Source organism: Amblyomma maculatum, chromosome 2 (genome assembly GCF_055883805.1).
Source record: "Amblyomma maculatum isolate TAMU_Amacu chromosome 2, ASM5588380v1, whole genome shotgun sequence".
In the NCBI taxonomy this organism is placed as follows: Eukaryota; Metazoa; Arthropoda; class Arachnida; order Ixodida; family Ixodidae; genus Amblyomma; species Amblyomma maculatum.
This window is the reverse complement of record NC_139345.1, coordinates 65,053,683-65,076,646: the sequence shown is the minus strand read 5'-3', so window position 1 is coordinate 65,076,646 and position 22,964 is coordinate 65,053,683. Positions and strand designations below refer to the sequence as shown.

Below are 22,964 nucleotides of genomic sequence, written 5' to 3'. Positions count from 1 at the left end.
TTCAGGAGTTTCTTTGCATAGCCGAGGAAAAAAATGGAAAAACAGGTAAATATTGAAAATGGGGCTACTCTCGGCATTGATGTGTCATTGTAACTTTGGTCGAGTATTGAAGGAATTCAAAATGGTAGGAACTAATCCTAATACAGCGCTCTAAGTGCCAGAATAATGTGATGAAATAATCAATGAAGCTTTCTTTTCGCAGAAGTATGAAACAACTTTCTATTTTAAATGCAGTCATTATTCGCGGTAAAAAGGAAAAAATTACCGCGCCGTCTAGTGTAGGAACACTTCTAATTGCGGTAAAAATTTTACAGTGGCCACGCTGAAACCAACTGACCTTTGTCGCAACCCCCCCCCCCCCCCCGGGTGATTTTTTTTACTTGTGAACGTGACCTGTCCCCGTTTCTTGAAATAAATGGTTCATTTGGGACGCAATTCAACTTTTTAAAAGGATAAACCAACTTAAGACTGCACTTGGCATAAACAAATATGTAATGTTTATTTATTTATTTATTTATTTATTTATTTATTTATTTATTTATTTATTTATTTATTTATTTATTTATTTATTTATTTATTTATTTATTTATTTATTTATTTATTTATTACAGATTCCTGCAGCGCCCGAAGGCATTATTGCAGAGGGGGAGATGACAAATAACATTGCTAGAAGCTCCAGTAGTTGTGGGCTTTCATGCATGAGTGTGACCCGCGCATCTCTTCGGGCTTTTGGAGTTTGCGATGGAACGAAGACATGGCAGCAGCAAAAACCATGCGTAACGTGTTCGGAAATTTCCTCGCCGCCGGTGATGTCATAATGTGCTTGTACATGACCACGTTCGTAACTTTCAGGCTAGGCTCATGAGATTTTGCGCAGCGTCATATGACCGGTCCCGTAACGTTGTCGTTAATGTCAGAATGTGCCACGCCAACGACGACGACACCCACGTCACAAGTGATCCCCAACAAATTCGCTGCAAGAGACTGAAGGCCTTTATTGATCTACAACTCGAACTCTTCTGCAGCTCGGCTCGGAGTACCTCTCTCGAAACGACACAGATCCGCACTCCGCCGGACCCGTAGCTGGGTAGAGTGCCGGAGAATCGAAGTCGAAGCACCGAGTGGCGAGCCAGGTTGCCAGTTCTCCTCGCCGGTAGCTCTTCGTACTCTTGGGGCTGGTCACCAATGCACCGAGAGGCCCTTCTCCGCATAGTAGGACCCTCTTCTGACTTGGCACCCTTGAGCGTGCAGACCCCCTGCGAGTGTAAGCAGCTTCTCCGACTCACCCCTCGCATTTTAATTTTTGTTTGTAAGCTTGCATGACTATCTTGAGCGCCCTTGGCTCCCAGGGTAAACTCGAGTGTGCCCTCCGGAGACCGTAAAGTACATCGCGAACTCAAAAACATCTGATCTATGAAAAGTTAGGCGAGTGATGAAGAGCCTGATTTTATTGTGTTCGTTTCTCCAATTCGCCTCTTCTTTCTTCGCGTCGATCAATGAGGACTAGAAACAAGATATCTCTAATTATTGCCAGATCTTTGACATGCGGAAGGCACAAAGATGCGATATATAGATTTGCCACCTTCGTGTCTGGTTTCAAGAAATAATCTGTATAGGCGTTGTTAACCCTTGCACAGATCACAACGTTTGGTAGTAATTTGACTTTGGAAAGTGCAGCAAAATGAAGTGACGACACCGATGTCCTATATATATTATCTATAGGTATCGTTAAGACCATACTCAACAAGAAGGGTTTTGTCGTGCTCAGTCGTAAACGCCGAGTCCGATAGAGGCACCCACATCCTGTATCGCCACCGCTCCAGGCAGCTTGCCTTCTGTGATCCCCTAAAAAAATACGAAGTAGAGAAGTCTGCAGTGACGAAGGGGAAATAAAAACTGCCGCCGTAAATCTCGTTCAGGTGGTGACAGCTTGGCTCTTTGTTCCATCGAAGACGCTTCTTGGTATCGTGTTTTCGGACAAGGCTGCAAGAATATGGCCTGAGGTAAGGAAGGTATTTATGCTTTTACGGCGCAGGCTGATTCATTGGCTCTCAGAAGTGCTCTGTCCGTCGTGTCCGAATACGGGTCGGTCCATCCTTTTATGGCTCTTATCGCAAAACGAGATTTTGTTGGCCTGCACGAGGACAGCGCATTTTCGTCTGAGGCAGTGGCCGCACTTAAAGGTACTGCTTTACTATTTTGTATAAAGGCTTAGTAAATGCAGGCTTCTCACCGTAAGACATCATTAATGTTGCTAATGTCAACACCACGGGGTAAAGCCACCTTTGTTATAGGGCTCTTGATTTCATTACACTTTCACTAGCAAAGGCAAGCCACAGCAGTCATATTGCAGCATTTTGCCGGTTGCGTGTCATGTAGCCTTTGAGCGTCTAAACAGTAAATCCTGGGTATCCTATCTACAGACAGCGAATTCATTAAGATTAACGATGTGTCCTAGTACAATGAAACAAACCGAAGACAATACAGTGTGGCGTGTTCCCAAGTGCAGCATATTTGGTTCCTCAATGGTAATAGGAGCTAAACAGTTGCTTTATTATTGGATTTTAGAATAAGGTGTCAACTGAGAAGCTCTGGATCGCCTTGGAATACGGCTAGCTGAAGTTTTTGCTTCATAGTAGCGCTTACGTAAAGTTGTTTTCTGTTTATTGAGAATAACAACTATCTCGCACAGCGCAAACGCTTTCATTCGACAACGGTGCTGCTATAGCGTCTAAGGACCTGAGAGAACAAACACCGCTGTTCTTTTCAGCGCTGTTCCCTACGGGGTTCCGTGTGTGCGTATAGATAGGCGAGAGATATGCGCCTATGCACACTCTATAGGCTGTTTTTTAAACCTACAGCAGCTACACTAGTATAGCAAAGTCCCATTGGAGGTATTGGAGATTTTCTACACCGGTGTAGCTGGTGTAGGGTAAAAACAATGACCCCACTGTCACGCTGTCAGCTGTCACGTGATAGCTTTATTTTAAAGGCCGGTAAATAAATCTGCCGAATTGGTATCTTGGCTCAAACATTTATTCTAGTGTTTTTAACGACAGTTTAGAAATTATGAAGTGCCATTTTATGTGTGAAGAATAAAATACAATGTGTACTTGTTATTTGTAATTATAATTAGCTTTGAATATCGATAAAAACACTGCAGACCAGGACGCACGATAATCAGCTGCCCTTAGTTGGGTTGACTTGGATAGGACACTGTGTTTAAAAAGTTTGGTTACTTTTATCTGGGTCACTTGGGTTATGTCATTTGCACCGCTTGGCGTAAGTGATTATTGATCCGTTGCCAGAGCAGGTAAGTGGTTGCTGTAAAAGATGAGGATGTTCTAAATTGTGTCGATTTTTATGTGAAGAGCAGACCAGTTTCAGTCTCTGTGTCTTGTTTACTTGGAAATGAATTTCACACATTTTTGTAAAATATTAGCCGGCTCCACAGTGAGTAGAAACAACCGCTTCCCTGTAGGCGGGTTTACATCGAAGACACCGGTCAGGAATATTTGCTTCGTACTTAACCAATGTTTAGGGCTGATCAGTAGCTTTATTGAAAATGTAGCCGATGTGCACTGGCATCAAAACGTTGTATGAGAAAAGAACCTTGGTATGTTTACAAGTTCAGGCTGGCCGTACCCTTTGCCTTAGACAGTGTTCTTCTCTGCTTCGAAGGCCTCTGCACGGCACGGCGAATTATCTGCAGGCGCAGCATTTCACCTTCGAATGCGCGTCGCGAGCAGTGCGTAGCCAATGTAATTTGTGCTAGTTCATTAGTCACAGTAAGGAGACAGTGTTTTGGTTCATTTATCGCATTCATCAGATATCTTGAGCGATACTTAATGCACACCTATCCAAGAAATTTGAGGCCGGTTCTTTTACGCAATGATTAATTTTTATAACGTCACTGTATCGATCTGCGCAAGGTTGAGCGCGGACTAGAGAGCAATCCGTTATGTTGCCTCTTCCAGGCTGTTTCAAAAAATAAGCGAGAGGAAAGTTCAATTATCCTTCATCCTGTTTTCTCTAAAAACAGAGTTAATTGAACCCATCTATATTCTGCACAGTCTACACATTGACTGTCAGGAACATATTTCTTTTAAATGAGGCTTCGTTAATAACAGCGTAGAGCTTAACAACGTATTGAGTTTTAAGCTTATTCAGCATCAAGAAAGGAAAACGACGTGAAGCCATATCTTAGCTCATTGCTTCCTTTTTTTTTTTACAACAAAAATATTTTCTTTTGAGTTTTTGTTTTTTAATGGCTTCGATTTTCATCAAGAATTGAGCCAAAACAATGGTAAACAACAATGCAAGCGTGAAATGAGGCACTGAAGTAAGACATTGAAATAACACCGCCTCGGTATGTTTATGAAAACGTTCGCCAATGATAAAATGCGGTAATTTGCGTAAGGACTATGCATCTGATTTCTGAAAATAATTTTGAATGATCATAATTGGATGTAAAAATTATTGGAGGAACTTAAGTTGTGCCTTTAAAGGCGTGACGCGATAGCGCTTTTCGTTCGAGTACATGTACTCGGCTTCCAAGGTGGAAGGTTGATTCTTATTTCACTTTCCCACCGCTAATCATCCATTCCCGATTTGGCAGCTCCTTCCAATTTTCTGATATTATGTGATCACGTCAAGTCACACAAAGCATCGAAGAATCAGTGCTTGGTTATGTCAGTTACCACCTGTCAGCGTCATGCCCGTAATTTTTCACTCAATATACCGATACCGATTCCGGGTTTTCTGTGTAACGACGTCATTAACGCAGCACATCAATAAACTACCTATACTTTATATCAGTTTGACCTAAATGTAACTGTAACATGCTTCTGCCATTTAGGGATGCCAAACAAGCTCACACTATCTGTAACACCGAAGCCTCAAGGAACGCCACAGAACATCAACAAATCGGAATTATCAGACGCAGTCCGTCGCCGAAAAATCACCCCTTTATCACTATATCATTAGCTTTATCAAAACCGTTCTGCATAATGTTTTCTTTCAGTCATTCATCTTGAACGTGATGGCCATCCATACAAGCCCAGCGCATTACCTGCCATTTAATCTACTATGCATGTTTTTTTCATGCTGCACGAAATAACAGATTGAAATGATTGATCATCAGGTACTGCCACTCAATATGATCTAAGTTGTAGGAATTTAAAGGCCCATGTATCCTCGATTAATCACGTTTACTAACTGAATGAATTGATTGATCATCAAGTATTGCCACTCACTATGATCTAAGTTGTAAGAATTTAGAGGCCCATGTATCTTTTTGCACTTCATTTCTCTATATTTCTGACATCCTTCTGTGATGATTTATTATCTGTATTTCTATTTGCTTAACATAGCTCTTCAAATCGCTCAACTTGAATAGTGACGCCGAATGGCTCGTTCAGTGCGATTCGCCTTACCCTGGGCAAGAAGCATCATCTTCGATGTCGCAAGCAATCTGCATTTCAATTTCGGAGTGTTCTTCCTTGCCTGATATATGTGACAGTACCTCTGAACTTCACTCGAAACCTGCCAAAGCGGAATAATCGTGGCAAGTATGGCGTCCATTGCGAGGTCTTCGAGTGCAGAGGACGTGTTCAACAAGGGTGGTGTCCTCAATATTTCGCAGCATTGACATTGATCTACGAAGTTATAAGCCATAATTTTGAGCAGGAAAACATCAGGCTCCATTGCTTGCCTTATATAAGCAGCTGTGATGGGAACGGCATTGAAATCCAGAACGATGTAAAAGCGTACGCGGCCATGAATAGACGCTGGCCTGACGAGAATGTAATGGAGCCAACGCGTTTGAGTGCTTTCTGAGTGTGTATACAACCGTCTCCTATATTTAATGTCTATCTTCATTTCTTCTTAATGCCATGAAAATAGTTTTTCACTAGCCAGACCCTGCAATAAAAAATTGCAAGCTCATAGGCAAATATGTTTTCAACGTATATCATCCTAGAAATGTTAATTTACCACTGGAAAGTAAAAAGCCTCGACCCTACACTGACCTAGCACTGTTTCGCAAGCAATTCCATCCGGTGAACTCCTGCACCCCGGCCACCTGTTTTTTCGCGTATGGCCTCGCATATCATGCGGCGCATTAGAATGTTCTAGTGTGCCACAGAAGAACAGCCTTAAAAGCATCAACCTGCCTAGTGTCGTGCTTCTGAAAATGGCTTGACCCGCTGGGTAACGCCTGAGGTTCTTGCTCCTGCGTGGACCTTTTCTTTCCTTCCCGTCGAGAAATCCGGCACGCAGCCTCAGTTTAGCAGGGCGCTCTTTTCTCATTTATACTGTCTCGATTGATTTGGACAGCAACTAAAATTGCAGAATTGTTAAAATCTAAACTATACCATGTATAAGTTGCGGTACAACGTTTCCTAGGTTATGGTGCGGCTTATAGAAACAGCCCTCGTGTCAGTTATTCTCGTTGTCTTCTGATCGTCTGCGTCTGCATGCAGCCTTCTCCCTCCAGGGGTTCTCCTTATACAAAGGTTCTTTCATTGTCGCCGCTCCTGAAGACAGTACTGAGCATAAATCAAGTTCTTAGAAAGCCGTGGCTCTTGTGAAAACTTCCCTTGCTTCAAAACAAGTTCGCACAGTTGGTTATTGCTGCGGGAAGATGATGTGTCCCTTTCGAGCGCAGAGCGCTCTTCAAGAACCATCGTATTTGTTCTGCTGCTGACTTATCCGTGCGGCGCAAGCATGCTAACAGATCACTGGCGTGATCTGTTTTGCAGCATATAGTGGTCGCGACCCTTGGTCTACACAAACGCACGTGGCGCTCTTTCTGACGCCTTCGGGCCCCCCAGAGTGGCACTTGCCCAACTTGCCCCCCTTTCAAGTATTTTATATCATCTGTGGGGTCAGACCTCTGTGTATCTTATCGGTTGTGGTTATGAGCTATCTTAATATTCGAACAGTGAGTCCTTTTTCAGACCACAAATGTCGTCCTTTTGTTATGTTCGTGAGAGGCCTATCTTTGTTCACTACATAAAATGATACGTAAATGATGATATACAATGTTGTAAATTGTACTATATTTTGTAATAAGGAAACTGTGCTTTGTTACTCTTCCTATCAGCTTCTACTTGCTCTGACGACGTCCGGTTGAAGGGGCTAGCACATTAACCTACTCTGTCTCTCCCTTTATTGATGAAGCAGCCCGCACCAGTGGACATTAAAGTTTTATGCATATCTCTCTCTTTCCCCAGGTGAGTCGAGCTGAGCATGGCGTCCGGAGCGGCGGGCGCGGTTACGGGTCCTCTGGTGCCTTCGCTGATGGTGACACCAGCGGGGGGCACTGGTTCCCGGAGGTCTTCGATATGGGAAGGGCCGCGGCGCCCTTCGGCTTGGGACCAGCGCCGCCCGTCCATATTCGTCGACGCCGTCGTGGCTGAGGATCTCGTCGCCTGCCACGACGACGATGCAGCCGCAGCCGCCTTCATCCAGAAGCAGCAGGTACCCTCACAACTGAGAAAAAACTGGTGGATATTTTAAGATGCCGTTGTGCACCAGTTCACAGAAATGGCGTGAACTTCTAATTCCTAGGAAAAAAATTGGAACACTTAAGATCCTTAAGGACGGGAATGGGTAGAGGCCTGTGGACCTCTCTAGTTGCACGCATACTCACTACCACACAGTCCTAAAATATCACTTTTAAGGCGAAAGCCTTTAATGGCTCATGCTGCCGTGGACAAAATGTGTCCCGCTTTTGCGGCGTTCTGATTGGCCGAGGCCGGATGACGTCATAGAGGTATCGACCAATCACAGAGCACCACCTCATATGAGCGAATTCGTGCCTTATATGGTCATATGTCAATCAATGATCAATTACTAATTAATAAATTATTAATTACCAATTGATGACTAATCAAGTAATCCAATAATAAATAATTTCTGAGTAATAATTAGTTACCTGATTCGTTACTGCTTATAAATAATTAAAAATTAGTTACTAATTAGTGACAGTTACGTAGCTTTCTCTACTTTAGTCGCTAAAGTCCCTCGTAATTTTTAGTGAAAGGTCCCACGACATACGTATAACCCCGCTTGTTGCTAAGCGCTACAAGCTTGCTCTTTGTTGTATAGTCGGTAGCGCCTTCGCCTCGCGCTGTAAAAGAAGCGGGTTCAAGCTAATTTCCTAATCTCTTCATTCAACTCCTAAAGTTTTGTTTTGTGGGAGCGTGGCGGGGTGTTTAAAATTCCTGAGTGAAGTCATGTGATAAGCTCACGCCCCCGTCAGTAAGGTCACGCCCCCGTCAGTCAATTGCAACGTTCAACAATGGAAAGACTGACGCCAGATTTTCTTGCGATGCGGGACTTTTACGCTTATGTATTTATTTTTTGTTGTAAAATAATTTTTTTCTGCTCATCCCCCGAGTCGACATACACCTGCCATAAAACCCAGACGGCTGAAATTTTATAGCATATTCGTGACACAGCCGCGGAATTTTGCATTGTTCTTTTTGAAGTTGTTTGCAGAATGGTCTAAGATTCGAATGAGCAGCAATGCTTTTGGTCTGAAGGTAGCCCTGCATTTACAACGAGTAATTAGGACTGTCACAAAAAGTTAGTCGAGAGTAGTTTTGAAAATAAATCGGAAGAAACTACCGTAGCCGGCCGAGGAAGAATTTGCAGATGTATACAATATGTGAAGAAATTACGTTCTAGGAATCTTTTCTGCAATTTCTTCGAAATGTCTGAGTAAGGAGATAACTTTATACAAAATCATTATTGCTGCGCAGTTCTCAAATTATACTTTCCTCGGCTGCGTACACACTCATTACCAGATAATTTTACCATATCAGAGACCTGCTATCGCATTTTTATACCAGATTTAGCGAGTAATGACGCCTAGAATCTATGCTCGCTTCACTCCTCGTGGGAATTAGCAGGTGAGGCCGGCATTTATCCATAGATGCACCATCCCTGCCTCGAATATCCTCCTTCCATAAATAGACATTCGTGCGAGCAGCTGCATTTTAATAAAAAGTACTTAAACACTCGCAGGACCAGCAGAGAACGTGAACAATTAACTTCTAAGGTAAACATTAAGTGTTCAAGTTATTCTACGGAAAATACTGTCTGCTCAGCGATAAATCGAGGTAAAACATATTCACGGAAAAGCGCTAGCTAAAAATCCCTTGCTCATACGTAAACAGTCAAATGAATAATCGTGCGGTAGGTGCTCTGATAAAGCCGCTTGTTTGTCCGGATAACCGCAGTTTGAGAAAAAACGTTGCGGCTTTAGCTTATAAAAATAATTGGTCCACAGGAAGGGAAAAGCGCAGTATCTGTCACACTTGTTTATGTGGACACCTGACTGCCCCGTAAGGGAAGGGAGGAAGGTGGGAGTGAAAGTAGAAAGAGAGAAAGGGGCGCCGTAGTGGAAGGTTACGGGTATTTCGTAACCACCTGGGGATCTTTAACGTGCGCTGGCATCGTACAGCTCACGGAAGTCTCTCCATGTAGTTTGCTTCGAAACGCAGCCGCCGGCGGTCGGTATAGAACCAAAGGCACTTCGGCACAGTAGTCGGGCGTCTTACCACTGCACCATCGCGGCGGGACAATAGCTTACACGCGAATTTTGAAATTTTACGGGATGTGACTTTATCAAGGAACTTCTCTGGTTTTATAGAGCGCTGTTGACCGCGAAGTATTGCGTTACAGAAACTAGTGCCTACCTCTGTTACCTAACACTCACAATTGCATGTAAGTTGCAGAACACTAGTAGGCATAAGATTTGTGTTGTTTTCATTGCACCCATCGTGCAGGTGGGCATATACGGGTGGCGCAAACGGTGTCTGTACCTGCTGGTGACGCTCCTCTTTGCTATGGTCATCATGAACGTGGCGCTGACAGTGTGGGTGCTCAGGGTGCTGGACTTCTCACTGGTGAGTCATTTTGTCCACTGAATCGCAGTTGCATTCGAATGAATTCGAGATTTTTAATTAAGGCATGCCTCGTGGTTCGTGGGCTGCTTGAGGTCATCAAAGATTGCTCTTTTATGTCGGAAACCTTTATTATCGGAATGAGCGTTTCCTTGAAGCTGGAAAGTGTAATTTAAGCGCGAAAGCAGAAAAACAACAGTCAGAACAGAGACAGTTGAAAGAAAAATATTTATTTCCCCCCGTTGCTTGTTGTGCAGGGACACAGTTTTCTAACAACTAAGCGGAAAGGGCGACACTGGTATGCACTGTATAAAAATTCACTATAAATTTCAAAACCGAAATAAATATGGTAGATTAACGTTTGAAAATGCATGGCAGCGATAATGTCGGCTGCAGAAGCAATAAGGCTGTTGTATAAACCTAGCAGAAGCCTCAAAACATCAAGCGTTCTTTTTCTTTTTTGTGTGTTTAGGGAACTGGAAAGATATTTCGACTCATGCCGAGTGGTGATTGTTGGCCTAGCTTTACTGATGAGTGGGCCAGCGAAGGGCTTAGCTCCTAACGTATTAATCAGAAGCGCGTGTCTTTTGTAAAAAATTTAATCTGAATACAAAATTGTGGCAATAAAATAGAAAGAATAAGAATATTTTACTAATTATCTCAATCATGGAAGGACCATCTGGCGAAAAGGCAATGCCTGAGAACACTTCAGGCAGAGAACATCACAAATCACTTTCTTAAAACTGGCACAATTTGTTACCATTGTGATTGCTGAAGGAATCACAACGAAGTATGAAAACTCCAACGGCAGGAGCAAGCTGTTGAAATGAGACACGGAAATAACAATATCTAATAACTATTTTTCCCTTCAATAAATCCATCTATCTATCTAATAACTAAAATAAGTTTTGAGAATTGACAGAGGTTGTGTTCTCTGGCTGAAAACATCGATGGTGAGTCCTATTTTTCTGCCACTTTTAGGACGGTATGGGTCGGCTACGCATCGTGGAAAGCGGTGTGCGGCTCGAAGGAGAAGCTGAATTTCTGCATTCTCTCTACGCTGCCCAGATTCGATCAAGGAGGGTAAGGTCGCATCAGTCTTTCTTCTCATGGGCACAAGCTTTGCGATCGTGGTGCCATCAGTCTAAAACAAAGTGTTGCAATCTTTCTAAACAGCTTTCGTAGCTGTTATGTCATTCAGGTAGACGAAAACGTTTCCTTAGTCAACACGCCCGCTTAGTGAACGCGTTAGTACTCTCTGCTCTAGGCCTTGGCTGTGCGGAAGGTGTGCCTGCAGTGCTCTTCAAAATGACTGGCCACATATTATACCACACATGTTCGAATATATTCTGCAGTTATTTGCAACGGCCAGTGCGTTCATGATGGTCAAGGCACGTGTGGTCCTGCGCGATGGCTATCAACAGAAATGTTAATGAGCCTTGCGTTCGTCCGACCCATTTACTCGCCCCCTTTCCCTGTTCACGCTTTAATCGTGTCTACGCGAAGTCGGAATTAAACCAACCGAACCGCAAGCGGGCAGCGAACTGGCAGGCTCTTAATTACGTTGCCGTTTAAGAGGATTTCCAGCGAAGTATCCTCTTCACTACTATAGCCGAGGTTGTTACTGCGGAGAGTCGATTTCCGGAAAACACCCAACCCACACGAACGTTTGTTTCGATGAACCACCGCTCTCCTCTCCTTTCTGGTCTACACCCTTGTAACCGCTCTTGAGCTCGAAGCGCAGCCAACCAAACGCAATGTAAAAGCAACGAGGCGAGACCGTTGCGTAGCGTTCACATTTGCGCGAAGCACTCTCTACGAAACCTTCGCCTGCAGGCATGAACTTCGACCCGGCTGGCCGCTGCGATTGCGTGGTCCCCAAAACACTCGTACTTACTTCCCTGGGGAGAGGAAGCAGGTGTATATGCTGGAAGGGTCGAAGTAGGTCCAAGCCGCTTTCCAGCCTTCCTAACAAGAACCACATCTGAACCCGGACGCTCGCGAGCGCGCGACGGAGGCCAACCACTCGTGTCGACGACGCATGTACAGGGCAACGGAAACGAGTGGAGCATTGCGGCCTGCCCTCGAACTCCCTCCACACCTCTCGCGCCCACCGCATTCGGTTCGACTCGTAGGCGTTAATGGTATGCCGCGCGCGATCATCCTGGGTTACCTGTTGTAGCGTTGCGATGCGAGGTTCCGGCATTCGAGGGCAAGGGTGACGAGGAGGCCGCGAGGGGAGAGGGCGCCGTGCGGCGGCTGGTGGCTGCGTTAATAATGGTTGGCACGCAATCAGTGGGTCTCATTAAGCCTACGACACGGGGCACCTCTCGCAAGCTTCATTAAGCCCTTAACCTGGGCGTACGCTAGGGCTCTCTGTCGTAGTCGCTGTTTGGTAACGACGACCGTTAGGCGCTGCTTGAATATGTTTTGCTGGAGTGGCTCTGAAGAGAACTCTGTAGCTCACGTGTCCTGAGCTGAATTTCTGGGCAGTTATTTTTTATTCGTTCGAGCTTGGTGACCGGTGCGAGCATTTTTACTTATTTACTTGCGGGCGATTTCCCTTTAGGATGTTCTGCGCTGACCATGAAAAAAAAAAAAAGACAAAATCAACCAGTGAACGCAAAACTGTTGGGGGCATTTGGTGCGCGGCTACTGGCTCAACAGGCGCGAGCTTTGAGTTACCAAGTGCCAAAATTAAATTGCGTCTGGATCGCAAACTCGTAGGCTGCGTTTGGAAACGAGTACTGAGGGAGGATATTTTTGCGTTCGGGGACTGAAGCCTTGTTTAAAAATAATGATAACCACACAGGCTGGTTTACTGCAGTCGTGGACCGCTTTAGGCCAATGTTTGTCAGGAGCACTAGTTTCTTATATTTCTCTCCTTCTGCTATCTTGACTAGTCGAGCTATATTTTTGGATGAATATCTCGTGAGCTTCACCTTTATGACATTTTGTTCTATTTTATTTTTAGGAACAACCTCTGAACATAGAGTCTTCCAAGAACATAACGCTCAATGCCAGAAACAACAAAGGGCAAATTTCTAATAGGCTATTTATAGGTAAGTGGTTTTTAATAGGTCTTAAAGGTCGTCCTCAGCAAGTTTAGCCCGTGAATCTTTGAGCTTTAATCTCAGGTCCCATACAGTTAATGGACGGCGCAATGTACCGCGATAATAGGGTCCTTGGTTGTTTAAGTCCGCCATTACTCTGAAAAAACGGACGTACTGGGGAATTTGATTCCTTAACAGGCTAAGTCTGCAAGGAAAATTGAATGAAGTTGTTACCATATCTGCTGCTTTGAAATGATAATTACGTCTCTCATGCACTAGTTTACTCCGAATAAACAAAAAGTCGTCTCTTTTGCTATAATATGCTGGAGGCAATTGCTGTAAACTTTAATGTTCTGGGAACTAATATGTAGACTGTTTATATTTGCGAATGCATTCAAATAGGTACGCTGCTAAAATAGTTACGGCAAAACCTTATTACTCTTCTATACGTAAGGTTGTTATTATATTTATCAATGTGAATGCTGCTTGTGAACTAGGAGCTCTAATGCGTGGCACTGCCACTCTCGTTTCAGGAAATTCAATCGTCGAAGCATTCGCTGAGGAGTTTCGAGTTCGAGATTCCAAAGGGAAGCTCCTATTTCGAGCAGCCGACGATGAAGTCACGGTAGCAGCAGATTCTCTCAAAGTCACTGGTGAGCTACATGCTAACAAGTATTTGAGGCGCTCTTGTCTTCAAACGCGCCCGTACCTTACACTTTTAATCTGGTTCCACATAGATTCAAGTTGTAAGTGGAACGTTTGAAAGGTTCCGCTTATAAGTGGAACTCTTTTTAAAAGTCCACTTATAACCGGAACGTCTGGGGAACAAGATTAAGAGTTTCCAGAAAGTTTAGTTGACTCCCTGCACATTACACTGCACGATAAAGCGAAATCCATCGCTAAACACCCTAAATTGGCATTAGAAACAAGTTTCACTCCGATCAACACGAAACGACCAATTACAGTTGATGCAATTTCTAAAAAAAAAAAAAGACGCCTATTTTTGCAATGGCTCCTTGCAGGCTTTTGTATGTTAACTGCAGAGTCGACGAGGTCCACAGCAGTGACATAAAGTGGCCTTTAGTTGTAAGTGTTGTTTGCCTGCCCAGTCATTTAAGCACGCCCGTAGTCAATGTAGACATATGTCACGCTGACGTCTCATATTTTGTAGTGCTAGAGCCTAAACAGTTATCTTAAAAGAAAATTACGAGCCAATATTTCTAAGTCATTCATAAACTTACTGTACAGTACCGAGACACGAGTGTAATGTAGAAGCACGAATTCTCTTCGAGAACTATGAGGGGCAATTCGAAATAACGCTCCTTGAAAAAGAGCTTCATCAGACGAGGTAAATTTTGTTTTGTCGAGAGATCATTTTTATAATTCTTTATTGTTTTGATACCAAGCGTACTTGTTCGGCTTCCATCAATCTATAGTGCTTCTTGCTAACTTTATCCATTCTGTAATTTGTTTGTTCACTAGTGACATCATACTTAGGTCCACTAGGACAACCTTAACACTTTTGCCGCCGAAAGGCATGGTAGCGGTGGTGTCGCAAGGGGTATAAGAGATATTTACAGCAATGCTTTAGTAAGAGATTTGCAAACGCTCTTTAGCATTTCGCAGGTGACGCCATTGGGCTGACTCAGAGACTTTTTCAAGTCTAAAAGTTGAATTTTAAATACATAAATTTGTTTCTTGGAAATGTAGGAGACCAGGACTTATACGGATGCTTATTACAACCGTCGGAAAAGAATATGTGTATACATAATGAAAACTAAAGCGGAAAAAGACGAGCACACTGAAGAAAGAAACCACACAGCACAAGGAGCAAACTACAATAATCTTTGTGCATAGCGACCAGAGGGCAAGAGAGATCACGGAATCGTAATATATCGCTAAGGCTGAAGAATGTGTCAGCAAGCCATTTATTTCTTTTACTGAGAAAGAAGTTGCATTTTTAGATAGTAACGGCTAAGGATCTTTATTGTCTTAACCCGGCGTCCTTATTCTTTGTGTAGTTTTCGTTAACCCGGTATATTCTGAGCGTGGAATAAAACGGTTTAGTTGCTAGGAAGCGCGTGTCCTGTGTGGTCTCTTCCTTCAGTGTGCTCGCCTTTTTTTTGTGTGTTTTAGCTTCCATTATGAATATTAAGCAACATGCCGAACTTTTCGCTCCTCTTCAATATGTGTATATATGATCTTTAAATACAGTTTTGATTGGAAATCGCGAAGTAGTTTCCAAATTACTATAGGAAAATTTGAAACAGCGCTAACACACACAACCACACGTTCACGCTTTGTAAACGGAGAGCAGATGCATCCGCAAATTTTCTCCACGTGGGTAACGTTGGTGTTCTTCATAAGCAACAAGACGGTTGTCCAGTTATTAGTCTTTCTACGCAGACCAATTTTTTTTCCTTGGTATTACAGGTCCTGGAGGAGTAAGGTTCGACGGTTCAGTGCAGACACCTTTGGTTCGTTCCGAGACATTCAAGCAATTAAAGTGAGTACAAAAATCCCTCAAAATTCCGAACAGATATTACGCGACTACAAACTGATCTAAAACTTATCCTGAAATCTAATCTTTCCCCAAGCCTATGGGCAAAGAGTGGACAACTATAGTAGGATATTAATATTAAAACACACACAGCTGTTGGTAACAATAGGTCATGGTTCACATCCTTCCTGGTTACTCCGCTAACTATTCGAAGCAGCAAACGAACTCAGCTTCTTGATGTTTGACTATATCGAAGAATGCCAGTGGCACCAAAACTCTCAAGCTTTATTTTTGATGGACAGCTTTATTTTTAGGTAGAAAGAAACGCTAAAACAGTGGTCAATCTTTTGCCGCGGAGGACTTCTGTATGGCGGTCGTTGCACACTTAACAATTCTACCCGGCTGTAACCACAGTGCATGGCTATGGCAGTATGAACCCCCAGTGTAGGATTTAAACATTTGTGAAGTTCGCATTAACGGCAAAGCACTAAACCCAGTTCGGCAGCAATTTATTGAGACTAAACAATAGCTACAATGGAACTTTTTTATACATCTCATTGAAAAGCATTTTGAACTGACTCGTGATGAATGGTGCAGCAAGATACATTGCGAAATATATTTTATGAAAAAATAAACGGCGTCATAATTTGAACGCGGAAACTTGGCTTTTACAGACTTGAGTCGCCGACTCGAAGACTGAAGGTGGAAGCACCGCAGGGGGTTCTAGTAGAGTCTAAAGCCGGAGATATCAGTGTCGCTTGCCACCGGAACCTTACACTCCAGTCCAGGCAAGGAGAGGTGAGTATTTCCTTATTAAAACGGGTAGAGATTTTTTGAAAAGTGCACTCAAGATAAAGACTAGATAGACTTTTCGTTTATAGAAAAAGAAACGCTTTGCATTTATGGGCATACTGACGCTAGATCGAAGGTCAAAGAAGTTCTTTTGTTGAGAAAATGGCTTGAAATTTGAACGTTTTGACTTAGCCTCGATACTAGATTTAAAAGCACCTACAGGGCAAGATACTGCAAGACAATGTCCTTGTTCGTTAACTTTAAAAGTTCACCTTCTTCTTGTTTGTTATGCACGAGGTTGAGATAATTCGTATTTTTATTCCGTTTAGTTTTTTCTTTTTCACATTTTTCATTCCCTTCTTATTTCGCCCCTTTCCTACCCAAACCCTCACTTGCTCTGTACGATGGCATGTCGGCGTGGTTCTAACGACGGCTAAATTACACGTGCTTCATTATTTGGGCTATCTTCCTCGCACCGCTGCGTTGCCACAGTGATGGAGCTAGCGACATAGTGCCAAATAAGGTGTGTCCTGACGCCGCTTGTTGAGTATGCAAAAAATGTGGCCATTATGGTAATACGGTCCAAAATAAATAAATTCGGTATGCTAGGATTTTGTAACCATTCACCACATCATTTCAACGGCTGTGTCATTTCTTTGCAGATCTTCCTGGACTCGGAGCGCATCGTTTTTCAGAACCTCAAGACACCGTTGCCGGCGTTGTCGGGAAGTCCTTACAAGAATGTGTTTCAGCTCTGTGTTTGCCAGACCGGTGTGTTGTTCCTCTCCGATCCGGACGGTCAGTGTCGGGCGGACGACAGCGTGTGCAAGTGAAGCCAAGCCAAACAGGAACAGCGTGTGCGCCTAGACGAAGTTTCCAGTATCTGCGATCGAGCTTAGCGAGTGCGAGCGTGATGTGGACAAACTGACAAACGTTTTTGTTCCAAGTGCAAAGAGCCCAGTAGAAAAATGCCGTAAGTTTGTCCTGATAAATATTGGAGACTTGTAGAGAAGAAAACCTTGACACCAGTGCAAACGTTCTTCCCGGCCAGATGCTGTTAGGCGACGGCCTCAGAGCTTGCCGGACTCTTTATTATTAGTAATAATTATTGCTAACTTGCCAAAGATGAAGCTCTCGAATAATTAGAGGTATATACTTTAGATATATACGCAGCGTATGCGTCGGGACGTTTAAAGTGGCATCTTCATCAATGGGATAAGGATCCCTGAAATAACCAAGTGGAGCACTTTTATCCAAAGATTATGCTACATAGACCAGTATAAAGCACACAAATTATCATAATTAAGCTATCACGCTGCCAAGATGTTTACGTTTTAATGCTTCTTTTCCCACTAAATTAATTCATGGAGCTCATCAGCTTTCATTTTCAAAATTAATCATGCCCAGTAACATGAGACAACAGAAAGTCGCCGAGCTTCCCTATGAATATTTCATTGAAATAATCATGAAGTGAAAGAATGTCAGTGACCGCCTGCTTCGAAATTAAGAGAAAACAAGTTTTAGACGTGGTGACGGGAGCCTCATGAAAGTGTTTGAGAAATTTCTTGCTCTCACGTGACATAATCAAAGCCCTTCAGAACGACTGTATGGAAGTTACCTTGTATAGAGCGCTTATCCTTAGAGCGTTTACTGTTAACGATAGAACAATGGGTATATCTGTTGCCTCAACATTGTTGCCTTACACTTCATGTTAGGTGTTTGTAAATAAACGTACCTCTAACGTTTTTTATTTACTGAATTCAGTGCCTACTGTGTCGTGCTGCATGGCGGGCTGAGCGCGCTCCTGAATGCTCCGCCGCTGAAATACAGCAAAACTCCCTAGTCTTTTATGCTGAGAGCTACACATAAAAAGTACAATAATTGAAGATTTGATCCAGTAGCGGCGTCGTTTATGGTTGGATAGAAAATTATGGACTAACCGAAGGACATTTTCTATTTCTTAAGCAGGCTTGTTTGAAAAACACCCTCGCCATTCTAAATAATATAACAAGTGGAATTATACCGCGCGCAAACAATTATTAAGAGAGGCAGAAGAATTTGTCACAGCACTTAGAACACAAATGTTGCAAGAACATTTGAATATATTTGCATATGCGCAGAATAAAAATGGCGCACAGATTTGCTAATAATGACATCGAATGCTTCTGCACAAATTCACAGGTGCACATTAAATGGAGAAATTAAATTTTTAGCACTTTCACTTTCGCATTCTATATAATATTATGACAGTATCTTGTTTATGAAGGAAATTTCGATTGGATTGTTCGGTCGCTCGGCGTCGGTGAAAGCCCTGTGAGCAATTCTTGTTAACTTGCTGCAGCGAAATCTTTATTTCTTCATGCGTGGCGTTCACCAAAATTCCTGGAATTTATTCGAAGAATTCGTTAATCATTCTGAACAATGCCAAATTTGTGCGCCTATGTAATGAATGCCGATTGCAAATCTTCTAATGTTTTCGCTTTAGTATTGTGAAAACGTTTTTGCCTACACAACCGCAAGTTTTGTCTTTCAATTTACCATGAGTTATAACATTTCCTTTCGCTAAGTTTTTATCGTCATCTTTCCATTGCCCACAGAGGCATTGTTTAACCTGTTTATCTTGGGAGAAACATTTGGTGCTAAGATTTCAGTTTCGGAAAAAGAGCGCTTGTACACTGGCTCAACGTACTAGCACATAATATGAGATCTGCTGCTCGTTTCCTCCAACAGGCACTCTACGCGAGGCAGTTCTGTGCGATGTCCAGCACCACGGAAGAAAAAGTTAGACAAATAAGTCCCCGCCTTCCAAAAAGAAAAAAAAAGAAACAAAGAAAAAAGTACCATAGAAAAGAGAGAGCGACAATGCTGCTGGCACAGCGCACACGTGTCAAAAAGTTTCGTCTAGCGTTATTACGACCAGAAAGCGCCATCGCTGAGCGCTCGGTACATTGTGTCGCCTCGCAGCGCTTCCGTGCCCAAGCGTTGCATCGGCTGCGCCAGCCGAGGCAATAGGGCCGGCGGTACGTTGATCAAAAAATGATGCCGTTTACGACGAGTGGAATCCGATTACGGCGGAACATTTTTTCCCGCTCCCCGACCGGCGCTATTCAGCGCGGCTCCAGCGCCATCGCGCAAGCCTGGCCTCCTCCGTTCTTGGCACCTCCTCCCTCTTCCTGACGATGGTGTTACTGTTGCCGCTGCTGGTGGGAGTCAACGACACTCTGGAAGACGTTGGAATGCGCTTCGGTGGATCGGCGAGCGCGGATTTTTGACTCAGCATGGAACAGTACAGAGCTAGATCTGGATATGTGACATGCGAATGTTCTGTTTTTCTTTTTGCCCCCTTTTTAACCGACGCTGGTATGTACTCAAGGCTACTCATAATTGCGCTTTTGAACAGTTGCGGTACTTCGCGGGCGCAAGCTTGATAAACGACGTGGCGTTGGATATGCTTCATCTGCAATGCTGCTTGAAATGAAGTTCGTGTTAGCGTTCCACAAGTGCCGCGACTATACGCCGTCGCATCACAGGATGTAAAGCCTCCATACTATCAACTTGCTGAGAATGCGTTTGAATCACGATTCGCCGGGCAAGCGAGTGATTAGCAAACGGCGAGGGAATGGTCGTTCGGCTTCATAATGAAAAATGACATTTTATGTGCCCACTAAGTTGCCATACGGACCAGAAGGAGTTGATTTCTATGCTTTGAAATGACGCTGAACAGAACTAACTCAGCTATAAGCACTTTGCATCTGCTAGGCGCCATCACTGTCGGTTGTCATGAACCACTATCCTTCTATCTCTGCTGCGTTACCAGGTGTATAGCGTTATCGCCGGCGAAGCGTCGCACATTAGGCAGTGGGTGAGCAAAATGCGGTCCAGCTCACTATCGAGGTGCTTCCAACAGCTCTAAAACGTCGTTTTTCTCGTTGTTATTCTGGTTTTTAAGTGAAATATCGACAGAAATTGCATTGCGCGGGAGAAAAATAAAACGCTGCCAATAGGGTGTCAAGCCCGTATTGTAATGTTTGTACGACAGCTCTGCTTGAGAAGTGCGTTTTCTTTTTTCTTTTTTTATTTGTACCGGGAGGCTTTTTGAATGCCAGTAATACGTTTTTGAAACACTGTCGTTATAGGTCCGCGACTGCCAATGGCTCAGTGCTCCTATAGCTGCCACTGCGTTGATAAGACTGGTAAGCTAAGTTCCTGTGTGGTTGTTGCCCTTTGCGTTCAATGCTACATGTGTAACTGACGTACAAATATAATAAAAAGAAATTCGAATAAAACACCGCCATCCTGCACCGTTTGTTCGAAGCTCTCGCCTTCGAGTTGCAATAGGTACGACCGTGACTCGCGACAAGTAATTCGAGCAACGGTGTATGCAGTCGTCGCGCTGTTCGCAACGAGGTATCAGTCACGGGCATGGTATTTTTCTTCTTCACTCAAAGTAAATCCAAAACAGCTGGAAGCCCACCTGAGAAACAGTGAGAAGTTTCAGTCATTTACCCTGTCTCAAAAATGGCTGTGATTCAACAGAGCGGAAGATCGTTGAAGCACTGCCAGAGACGATTTGTTATAATTTAACTTCCACAAAGCGGCCGAGAACGTCAAGGAAATAGAGCCGAATCACTGCTTTTTGTGCGCGAATCCTACATGGCTGTCTGTGAACCACAAGGACACCACAACCAGGTCTAGACGGCACGAAGCTGTCGAGCGCATTTTGAAGGTGCAGGTCCCAGGAGGCGAGTCAGATGGGCAGCGGTGGCGATGGACGGAAAGGGTAAGCAGAGGACTCAAAGGCTATGTAGATTGAGTCAGGCAGTGTTGAATATTTGGGGTGATATTCACCGCTAAGAATAAAGTTTACCAGGTGTGTGAAGAAGGGGGAGCAGGTGTGCGATGTAGAAGAAGAAGCGAAGCCGTAGCAGAAGACGGAGCGAGTGCTGGCAGCTCTGCGCAGAGCATCTGAGGTCAAATCCGAGCTCCGAGGAACTTGGCTTGATGGATCCACCAAAGATTTCGCTTTAAAAACTGCCGATCCTCGGAAAGCGCTCACATGATCCTTTCTGCAAGCAAACCGTCGATCCTTCCGCAGCCAAGCGCCACTTTCACTGACGATTACCTTCTCAGATTACTGTCTTATGTCTATTTCTTTTACGGTCTTACTGTTCGTAATGTTGTATGTTTGTGAAGCTATATCTACTGGTACAAATAAAATTTAGCAGGTATGTGAAGGAAAAGAATAAGTAGGTGTGTGAAGTAGGGAAAGAAGCGAAGCAAGAAGAAGAAATGAGCGGTGGCTGCTCCTCAAACAGCACAACTACCTTTCTAATAGATTCATGTGTGGCCAATCCCCCTAGTGGGTATGTGCCATTATCTGAGGGCACAACAACAACAGCCTGGTCCTCACGGGATACTGTATTCTCATTTGATGACAACCTCCCATTAAATGCTAAGAATTTTTCTGCCAACGTATTAAAGGAGCTTATATAGGAGAATCTAGACAATTTGCCTAACCATATCGCCGTTTTTGCAGATGCATCCGAGTAAAATGAAAAAGCAGCTATTGGCATATACTCCCGGGCTCATGACTACAGCTATTCGTTTGGGTCTCTGACTATACACCTATTCTTGTCGCAGAATGTCTGGCCATTGAGTTGGCCTTAATAAAGATTCCTTGTAATACCTTTAGGGTATTTAGCTTTCTTACAGACTTTCCGTCCTGACAGCGATTGAAAATTCAAGAGATACTTTGCTTTGTCGTTCCCTTTATTTTTAATTCCCCCTCATACTACAGAAGTACGCTTTCACTAGCTCTCCGGCCACTGTGGCATTTCATCTATTGAAAGGCAAATTTTTTAAGCCCGCCCTTGGTGGACCTATTATCCCATGCGTCCCAAATACTGTCTACTTGATTATCACGCTTTCAACGTTTTCAACGTCTCTGTTAGATGAGTCATGAGCCTCTCCTTGCTCCAGCGGACCACCAAGACATGAAGGCCTTGGAGTGTGCACATGTGTAGTTCATGGCAATGTGAGGTGTTCATGACCCTCTTGCGGTGCAGAATGCCGCAACTAAATCTGTATTTATGTCGTTCGTGTCTATTCTCTACCAACCTTTGCAAGTCTCGTGGAGAAATTGAATCCATAGACCACTTTTTCCTCTTCTGCAGGCTGTTCGCATCTCTCCGTAAAATTTAATTAGTGACTCCCCTTGCTAGATTAGGGCTTCCTCTAACCATTCCGGTTCTCCTCTTCTGGGCAAGGGCCAAAACATATTCTTTGAAGTCAGGGTGCGATTCTGTTCCCGATTATATAAATTCATCTGGCAGATTTTTCCCTGGGGTGGAGACGACATTGTTTTTTTTTTCTTTTGATTTTTTGCTGAAATTCTAGTTCAACACTCATTATTATCATATGCTCCGCTCCTTGTCCACATATAGTTAGCGTCTGCAATGTACCCTGGCCTATTCCCCGCCGTTTGTATGAGCAATTTTGACAGGACATCATCATCATCGTCGTCGTCGTCGTCGTCGCACCTGGGGTCAAATGACGACGTCACATGACTTTCACGAATGGGAGCAGTTGAGCTAACGCTGTCCAAGATCGAAGTGCCATTAGTTCAGAAAGCAGGTGATAATTTATTGTCGATAACATTATCTGTTATTCTCCAGTACGCGCGAAATGCATTGATGTCGGTCATGT

At 43.7% G+C, this 22,964-nt stretch overlaps 1 protein-coding gene across 1 annotated transcript in view; it reads left to right on the top strand.

Annotated features, from left to right (window-relative positions):
• The window catches only part of LOC146198847 (zeta-sarcoglycan-like), a 49,691-nt gene extending 31,606 nt beyond the window's left edge, over positions 1–18,085 (top strand). Inside the window, exons 2-9 of the mRNA XM_084592667.1 lie at positions 7,236–7,482; positions 9,798–9,917; positions 10,896–10,997; positions 12,889–12,976; positions 13,501–13,620; positions 15,401–15,473; positions 16,142–16,265; positions 16,922–18,085. Coding sequence (XP_084448793.1) covers positions 7,252–7,482; positions 9,798–9,917; positions 10,896–10,997; positions 12,889–12,976; positions 13,501–13,620; positions 15,401–15,473; positions 16,142–16,265; positions 16,922–17,092 — 1,029 coding nt within the window. The 5' untranslated portion in view covers positions 7,236–7,251 and the 3' untranslated portion in view covers positions 17,093–18,085. The remainder of the gene's footprint in view (positions 1–7,235; positions 7,483–9,797; positions 9,918–10,895; positions 10,998–12,888; positions 12,977–13,500; positions 13,621–15,400; positions 15,474–16,141; positions 16,266–16,921) is intronic.
• The last annotated feature ends 4,879 nt before the right edge of the window (positions 18,086–22,964 follow it).